Source organism: Elephantulus edwardii, unplaced genomic scaffold (assembly GCF_000299155.1).
Source record: "Elephantulus edwardii isolate Elephantulus edwardi_28Jun2011 unplaced genomic scaffold, EleEdw1.0 scaffold00268, whole genome shotgun sequence".
In the NCBI taxonomy this organism is placed as follows: Eukaryota; Metazoa; Chordata; class Mammalia; order Macroscelidea; family Macroscelididae; genus Elephantulus; species Elephantulus edwardii.
In genome coordinates this window covers 374,222-383,956 of record NW_006400018.1, presented here as the reverse complement: position 1 = coordinate 383,956, position 9,735 = coordinate 374,222, and the positions used below count along the sequence as shown (strand labels likewise).

At 46.7% G+C, this 9,735-nt stretch overlaps 1 protein-coding gene across 1 annotated transcript in view; it reads right to left on the bottom strand.

Moving 5' to 3' along the window:
* Positions 1–6,504: 6,504 nt before the first annotated feature.
* The window catches only part of AHNAK (AHNAK nucleoprotein), a 19,927-nt gene continuing 16,696 nt past the window's right edge, over positions 6,505–9,735 (bottom strand). The window contains exon 8 of the mRNA XM_006899868.1: positions 6,505–9,730. Coding sequence (XP_006899930.1) covers positions 6,505–9,730 — 3,226 coding nt within the window. The remainder of the gene's footprint in view (positions 9,731–9,735) is intronic.

Here is a 9,735-nt window from a genome sequence, read left to right as displayed (position 1 = left end):
TGGGAAGAACATCGCGGCCACAGGACGCCACAGAGTGACTGGGAAGCTGGTAAACAGCACATGGCATCCCTGGCCCGTGGCAAACATCCATACCCAGAATTCTTTGTTCTCATGAGGGAAGACAGAGAGTTGCTGTGTGCTGCGAATCTCAATGCGAGGCCTGCACTTTCAAACCCTCTGCCTGAGAGTGCACCCAGGCCGAGGTGGGTGCCTAGCCTGTGCCACAAGTCTGCCCAAACTTGGAGTTGTTGCCTGAACAAGAATTTACTTGCAAATTCCAGAGCGAGGGGAAGGCATCTTTATGATAGGGCTATCTGGTAATCTCTTTAACCAACTGACCGAAAGTAAATTCCCTGTGACACACTGAGAGGCGTCCAGCATCCCTTCTGTGATTCTCGAGCGAAACAGCACCTAACAGGTTCTACCCAACAGAAGACCCAGCCAGAGAGAAGGAGGTTTCTCCAAGACAACTGAGTTGTTGTTGTAAAGTGCCATCAAGTCACTTGTGACTCATAGCGACCTTATGTACATCAGCTCTGAAGCCTCATCTTGAGCCAACCCCATCGTCTCTGACACACCCACCTTCATTACTCCAGTTTCTGAGTCAATTCACCTCATTCATAGTCTTCTTCTCTTGCTCTGTCCCTCCACCCTTCCAAACATGAGGCCCCTCTCCAAGGACTGGTCTCTCCTTGCAACATGTCCAAAGTATGTCAGATGGCGCTTCAGGATCCTTGCCTGCATCAAAAAAATCAATGTCGTTCATGCCAGCAACTACCACCCAACTGTCAGTATCTCCTACCGTTGTAGATTGTGGGTTGTTGTGATGCTAGAAGCTAGAAGCTAAGCTACCGATACTTCAAATACTAGCAGGGTTATTTATGGAGGACTAAGAAGGGACTTAGGTATACTAGGAGGAAGGAAAATAGTCCACTTCTGAAATAATTAGCCAATGAAAATCTTAGGAACAGCAATAGAACATTCATTCTGATACAGCGCCAGAAGGTGAGCCCTTCCGGGACTCATGATAAGAAAATCCTCACAAACTGGACCAACCCTGATAAATGGAGAGAAGATAGAAGTTGTCAAGGATTTCATTGTACTTGGCTCCACAATCAATACGCTGAGAAGAAGCAGTCTAGAAATACAATGATGTGCCAAAATGGGTAATCTGCTTCAAAGGACCTATATAATGTGCTAAAGAGCAAAGATGGCACATTAAAGACTAAGGTGTGCCTGGCCTAGGCTATGATCTTTTCCAGTCATCTCATATTCATGTGAGAGCTGGACAATGAATAAGAAAGTCCAAAGAATAATAGACACCTTTAAATTGTGGTTTGGCAAAGAATAATGGCTGCTAAAGGAATAAATAAATAAATCTGTCTTGCAGGAGGTGTAACCAGAATGTTCCTTTGAAGGGAAGTTGGTAAGACTTCATCTCACATACTTTGGACAGGATATTTTTGTTGTTGTTCTGTGCTATCGAGTGGACTGTGCAAACCCTATGCACAACAGCTCTGAAGCCTACCCTATCCTGAACCAATATAATTGTTTCCAACACACTCATTACTCCAGTTACTATGTCAATCCATCTTATCCAGGGTCTTCTGCAGGGTCCTTCTACCTTTCCAAGCATGATGTCCTTCTCCAAGGACTGCTCTCTCCTGGCTATATGTCCAGAGTATATGAGATGGGGCTTAAAAATCTTTGCTTCTGAAGAGCAACCCTCTCGAAGACAGAGCTCTTTGTTCTCTTAACAATCCTTGGAATGTTCTATACTCTTTTTCCAGAACCACAACTCCAAGGCATTGATTCTTCTTCTGTCATCCTTAGTCATTGTCCAGCTCTCTGATGTATAGCAAGTAATTGTGAAGACCATGGTCTGGATCAGGTGCACCTTGATCTCTAGACTGACTTCATTGCTCTTTAGCACTCTGGAGAGGTCTCTGACAGCAGATTTTCCCAACACAATTAATCTTTTGATTTCCTGAATGTTTTTAGGAGGACCCAATCCCTGGAAAGATATTTCATGTTTGGTAGAGGGCTAGTGAAAAGGAGGAAGGCCTTCAATGATATGGAGTGACACAGCTGGTGACAACAGTGAACTCAAGCAGAGCAGCGATCCTGACAATAGTGCAAGGTCAGCAGTGTCTCATTCTGTTGTACATGGAAGTCACTAAGAATAGAGACCCACTTGATGGCGCCTAACAATGACAACAAATACTAAGACTAAAGTGACACGACAACTAAACGCCTGGAGTGGGAGAAAGACAAGGTTATGAATGGAGCTCTGGTGGCCTAGTGGCAAGAAGCTGCACTGCAATCCCAGAGGTGTGTGGTTTGAATCTACCAGACTCTGCTGGAGAAGGAGGGACAATCTCCTCCTGTACCAGTCAGATACAATTTGATGGTACATGCACAAATGTGTGTGTGTGTGTGTGTGTGTGTGTGTGTGTGTGTGTGTGTGTGTGTGTATAAAGATAAGCTTATGAACAATTGAAGCTTGGGGGCCGGAGAAGACATTGCTGGTAAAGGAAATTGTTGCAGTCCCTGAGAAAATTTTAAGATGGACTATAGATTCTAGTATTGTAATGATGAATGTTCAGTTGTCTGAATGTGATTATCAGATGGAGGTTATTATAAGAAAATTCCAGGAACTCTGGTGGCCTAGTGGCAAGAAGTTGCATTGCAATCCTGAAGGTGTGCAGTTCAAATCCACCAGATGCTCCACTGCTGAAGGAGGGGCAATCTCCTGTGCCAACCAGATCTGACTTGAAGGTACACAATAACAACAACAAGCTAATTCCATACATGTTAAAAGGCCATGATGTCTGCAATTTCACTTCAAATTATTCAGCAAAAATAATATAATAGCATCTATCTAGAGAGAGAGGAAGAGATTAAAGTTAATGAGGCAAAATGTTAATTGGTGAATCTAAGTGAAATGTATATGGTATGCTATATATTCTGGCAACTTTTATGTATGTTTGAACTAAAAACAAATTTTGCTGGGAATTTGGCAGTGATTCGGGGTGGTGGTTACACAATATGACTAATGGAACTGATGTCACAGGGTTGGACACCTGAAAAAAATGTTGATTGGCAAATATAGTATTAAACCTGTTTTACAATAACCAATTGTTTGCATAAAATAAAAACACATTTCTTAAAGGAACATCTGTCTACAAGCTTAGCTGGTGTTCCGAGATCTGTTACTAATGTAGCAGACAGCTGGGGTGGGACTCTGAAGACGCCAGGCAAATGCATTAGCATCATCCAAAGTGGCCATGTGGGTAGGCACCTCCCTCTTCGATGCTTAGCAATATATCCACAATGCTGCCATTGCTCAAAACATGAGTCAGTTAATCGACCACCCAGGAAAAATTAGTTCCCTTACATTATAATTATACCTGGCTTTTGACCCAAAACCACCTGATCCCCTTGCTTCTGAAAGAATCTTAGACTATCAGAACTGACAAGGACCTCAAGAGAATTCCTCGTCCATGTTACAAATAAGGAAATGGAGGCTCAGAAAAGGGCTTTCATTTTCCTGAAGTCTCAGCTTCTCCTGTGGGCTCCCCGCCCAGTGCTCTTCACAGGGTACAGTCCTGGCACCCCTGAATTGTCTTCTGGATCCTTTGGCTGTTTGCAAAAATTAGGAAAGCCAAAGAGGCTTGTTTGTTTGTTTTGAAGTATACAAGTGGTTCTGGGTTCCCAAAGGGAGGGAGCAAAAATAATCTTAACTGTAGAACTTAGACGTAAATGAATGTGGAGCCCCTCCCAAGGGGGATCACTGAGAACAGAGGAGTCAAGGAGACACAGGAGTGTGTTAGTGAAAAAAGGAATCATCGCACTGTGGATCAGACCTTAAGTAGATAAGTGGGGCTATTTTAAGGAACACCAATATATGAAAATTCAAACCTACCAAAGAGAAAATGAGAAGTATTAGGACTGTCTTACTTATTTTCCATCTGCCCATCCATCTTCAGACCCCTTCTCCCTGCAATGCAGCCTGTGGGGGCTCCCTCGCCCTCCAGCAGGAGGAGAGAAAGATCAGGGTACTTCTCCCACTCTGCCTGGCCAGAAGTGGGGGTACACGCTGGGGGGGGGGTCTCCTCTCCTTCAAGCCCTGCAGCTGGCCTCCAGGAACACCATTTCCTTCCCAGGTCACTTCCAGCATTGTACCAACTTCCTGCTGCTCCGGAAGTCTCACCACCCCTCATCGGCCTTCATGCCCCCTGCCCGCTACTCCACGAATCTTATTCAAGTGAAAATTCCACAGGAAGACAAAGAGTGGAGTTTGAGTTTATGAAAATGCTGCATGGAGCTTTTCCCTGGTCACCGCCGAGTTGTTTAAGGTTCCACTTCCTCGTGACCGAGGAAGGCATTGCTGAGGGAGGTGTAATGGACATTTATAACCACTTTACAGGAGGTGCAAAAGACCTCCCTCGATGGCCTAGCATGTGAAATTCGCGAAGCTGCCAAAGCCTTAGACAAGCGCCAAGCCCATCATTTTGTGCCTGCATCCAACTGTAATAAGCCGATGTAGGTCAAGTTAGTAGAGGCCCTTTGGGCTGAAGACCAAATCAACCTGATAAAAGTTTGATGATAATAAGAAACTGGGGGAGTGAGTAGGCCTCTGCAAAACTGATTGAGAAGAAAGCCCTGCAAAGTAGCTGGCTACAGCTGTGTAGTTGTTAAGGACCATGGAAAAGAATCCCAGGCCAAGGATGTCATTGAAGAGTCTTTCAAATGCAAGAAATGAAACCAGTCAAGAACTTTGCATATTGCTTTTCTGTTATTTTTTTGAGAGGAGTGAGGAGCAATAAAATGGAGATTTTATATCAGAAAAAAAATTCTGCAGGTAGTGCAACATGTGTGGCCATGGTGCATTTCAAGGAATGCCATTTACAAAAAAATCGCCATGACCTCACTACTTTCCACAAACAAGCCATGCTGCCCAAAGCAAGGTGTCTCGAGAGGCTACAGTCCCTGTTCATTCCTGGTGGAACTTGGAGAAAGACCTGGAAGGATCCCACCTGGCCCCATCTCCATCTTCAAAAACGCTGCTCCCACCAGCACCAGGAAGGAGCCAGGCCCTCTGAGTGTTAAGACCTGGCAAGTCTAGGCCTTGGTTCATCCCCATCATGGACTGCGAGAGAGTAGGGGCAGGTGGTAATGAAGGGGCCAACAAGGTCCAGGGAGAGGAAGTGAGTAGGAGTGGTTGGGACAGGGAAGAAAAGAGAAGGCAGCTAGGACAAGCACATCCCACACCAGGCCCTTGAACCTCCTTCTACAGCTGCCTCTTCTGTAATGGTCACGTTAGGAGGCAAAGATCAGCCAGATAGATTTTGTTAAGGGGACCCTGGTCACTGTCTCCAACCTGATCTAATGTGCCAGGAGGGACAGCTGGGAAGATCTACCCTTTAAGATGACCAGTGGCTGTGTTCCTCTGTTCTTCCCCACCGCCCTCTGACTGTCCCATTCAACAACTTGGCTTTGAGAACCCAGGACCCACCATTCTCATCCCTCTTGGCCCTAGCCTACCTGTTAGGGTCATTATGAAGTTAGAATCCACTGGAGAACACACAACAGTAAAGTGGTCACCAGGTGGATCCAGTTGAAGTGGCAGGGCTGGGTCTTCCCCAACACACAACACACAGGCACAAGGCATCAGGGTTAATAAACAGCTTTATTTGCCTTTGACAGGATCCATTTTCTTACATTCTCAATTAATTTGCCATTAAAGTGCTGGAAATTGTCTTAATCATAATAACATTTGTTAAAAAAAATCAACTACTGTCAAGGACATGGCGGTCATGAAGAAAACAGTTTCTCTTGCAAAGAAGGAAGCCTGGCGTTGAGCTTGAAGGCTGGACAATCTACAGAACAGATTCGAATTCCTTATCACTGTCACCACCAAACTGGCCGGGACCACCACCCCTGAGGGGAAGCTGAAGACCTCCAACACTCAAACGCCCTGGGGGCCAGCCCCTCAGCCTCTCCAGGGTGTTTGCTGGCGGAGTTGATCCAATTCAAGGGAAATGAAGATCTTGCCCCACGAACAGCCTCCTCCTACCCCACCCTCCCTTACAAACAAAAGCCCCAAAAGTCAGTACAATGAAAAAGTGAGTTTCCAGACCCCCAGCACTAATCGGGTTCAGTAAAAATGAGAATAATAAACACAAAAGCTTTCTCAGAGAGCTCTCAGCACTCAATGCAGGGGGGAGAAAAAAAAAAAAGACATCTTAAGGCAAATACTGTTGACCTTGCACATGGGCTGAATGACCTCGGAACCTTTGACCTATCTGTGAGGTTCCCGGAGCATGAAGGCGGATGGTTGGTTTGTCAGCACTTGCCACAGGGAGAGGCAAGCTCTTTGCATTATTGCTCAGGCTGCCCGGCGTGTTTCTCTTTGGCGTTTATATACAAACACACCTGAGGCAGATGTAGTTTTATATTTTTATATATATATATATATATGTACACACATACAAAGGCCCGCTACTCTTTCTTAGTGGAAACTGACAGTTCCACCTCAGGAAGCTGGATGCCAACCTTGGTCCCACTGTCATTGCTGGATGAGGATGACAGTCGGGACTTCTTTGAGGCCAAGGACACACCGCTCCCCTGTAACTTGCCTGCCTCCTCATCACTTCCGGTCACCTCATAATGACCTTTGCTCTTTGACCCCAATCCACCAAAGGTACCAAATTTCAGCTTTCCATGTTTCCCTTTGACCTTTCCGCCTTCCAAGGACATTTCCCCACCTTCAAACTCCAAAGTCCCAGTCAGGGTAGAAGGCGCGGAGAGCTCCCTTTCATCACTGAAAGAGTTTGAGCGGTGCCGGGGTTTCTTGCTCTTAAATAAAGAGAATTTGCCTTTGGGAGAGGATGCTTCGCCCTCTGCCTCACCTTCCAGAGAGCCCAAGCTGACCTTCGAGCTCTTCAGGTCACCTTTTGACCCTGAGATGGACGCCTCGGGTGAGCTGGTGGCCCCGCCTTTCCCTTTAGGTTTAGAGAAATTGAACTTGGGCATTTTTATCTTGGACTTCTTCAGTTTGACTTCAGGCTCTTCCCATTCCCCCTCCACAGCGCCAGCCTGGACAGTGGCCTCGGCTTTGGGGAAGTTAATATCCACCCCCACCTCTCTGCCAACCAGCTCCCGACCAGAGAAGGTGAATTTGGGAATCTTCATCTTGGGGAATGAAACTTTTCCAGATCCGCCTCCCAAGTGGCCCTGAGGTCCAGATACACTCAGCCCAGGCCCCTGGAGTCCAACTTGGCCTCCTTTCATGCTGCCTTCCACCTTTGGTCCTGAGAAATGAAGACCTCCAGCCACTTTAGATGCATCCAAGTTGAGAGCGGAGGAGATCTGGGGTCCCTTCCACTCCCCTCCAGAACCTTTGATATGTCCTTCACCCAGGCTGATATCTGGGGCAGTAACACCTCCAGAAACATCCACACCTCCTTTGATCTTCGGGCCCTTCAAAGCAACATTGAAATCTGACCCAGGAGCCCCCACATGAAGTGAAGGTCCCTTCACACTGATATCAGGAGCAGCCCCATCGAAACCGAAGCCTGAACCTTTCAAGTCGCCTTTGATTTCAGGACCAGAAATTTGCCCCTTCGGGAGCTTCACGTTCACATCACAGCCAGAGGACTTGATTCCGGGCATCTGGAAGCTTCCTTCAAGACCTGGAACACTGACGCTGCCAACACCACCACCAATAGAGGGGGCTTTCATCTCTCCTTTGATTTTTGGTCCTTCTAAGCTCAAGTCCACATCTGGTGCTGAGACTTGAGGGCCAGATAACTGAGGCCCTTTCAGACTCACACCTCCGAGGTTCACGTCCATGCCTGGCCCCTTCAGTTCTCCAGTCACTTGCGGTCCCTTGATGTCAATGTCCATGTCGGACCCTGGAGTAGAGATGCCAAACTGGGGAAGCTTCATTTTGGGAAGTTTAAGTCCACCTTCAGATGCTTCCAAGCTGAGATCAGGAGCACCTACTGAGACTCGTGGGCATTTGATGTCGCCAGAGACATTCAAGTCTCTTTGCAAGCTTGGTCCCTTCAAGGTCACATCTGGTGCATGAACATTAAGTGACGCCGAGGAATCGATGCCTGACACTTTCACTCCATCTCCTTCCACTTGCATCTTTCCACCAAGACCTTTGAGGTTAAGGCCTGGGCCATGCACCTTCATGCTGGGAGCAGACACATCCAGGTCTCCCTTCACACTTGGTCCTTTCAAGTTGAGGTCAAGGTCAGGCCCAGAGACTTTGGGCATGGAGAGGTTCACTGAAGGCAAGTCTACTTGTGGCCCCTTCAGAGAAATATCAGGCCCTTCAAGCTTCACATCTGGTGTACTCAAGCCTCCTTCCAGAGAGGGCAGCTGGCCATGGACCTCAGCTTTCCCACCCTCAATCTTCACGCCAGGGACACCAATTTTGGGCATCGAAAACTTGGGGAACTTGATTTTCCCTTCAGGACCCTGCAGATCTACATCTGGTCCTTCCAGCCCCACACTGGGAACATCTCCCTTTATCTTTGGTCCTTTCAAGTTCACATTCACATCAGGGATGGAGACTTCAGGGGCAGTAATGCCAAAGGACGGGGCTTTGATTTTAGCATCCGGGCCTTGGATGCTGACGTCAGGGGCGTTCAAGTTTGCCTGTATCTTGGGGCCTTTCAAGTCGCCCTCTATTTTTGGCCCTGAGACATCAACACCTGGCATCTTGAACTTGGGAGTCTTCAGCTTGATGTCAGGACCTTCCACGTTAACGCCTGGTGAGGAAATATCCAGATCAGGAGCCTGGATTTCACCTTCCAATTTGGGGCTTGGGAGAGGGGCCTCTGCTTTAAATTTGGGTGATTTGATGTCAAACTCTACATCTGGGAAGTACATCTTTCCAAACATAGGTTTCTTAGCTTTGGGAGACTTCACATCAACCTTAAGTGAGGCATCAGGCCCAGTGACACTGAGATCTGCATCCGGAGCCTTGAGACTGGCATCGATTTCACCTCCAGGAACATTCAAATCAAATCCTTGCTTTTTGGCCTTCACTTTAGGACCACTCATGTGAATTTTAGGCATTTTAAACTTACTTTTCTTGCCTTTGCCACCAATACTAATTTCAGGAGTCTCCACATTCAGCTCTGCATCCGGCAGAGTCACATCTACCGACGGTGGCTTAATGTCAGCTTTGGGGCCTTTTGCCCCAAATCCAAACTTAGGTTTCTTAAATTTGGGGACTTTAATATCTGGCCCTTCAATGTTTACATCTGGACTCTCCATGTGCACATCTAAGCTTGGAGCTTCTAACTCAGCCTTGGGTCCCTTGAAGTCCAATTCACCACCTTCTAATTTGGGAGCAGAAACTCCAATTTTTGGTGCCTTGAGATGCAAATCAATATCAGGAGCAGATATTTTAGGAGCAGATATATCAAGTGATGGCATCTTCAAATTGGGACCACTGAGTTTGGCATCAGGGCCTTTAAAATCCAGACTGGGGCCTTTAAGATCTACATCAGGGCCTTTGAAATTACCTTCAATCTTAGGGACAGACACATCAAAATCTCCTTTAATTTTGGGTCCTTTCAAATCCAGATCAACATCAGGCATAGAGATCTTGGGAGCCTTGATGTTCATCTCAGGCATCTTGAACTTTGGCCCCTTCAGTTTTGCATCTGGACCTTCAATGTTCACATCAGGTCCCTCAATGTCCACTTTGGG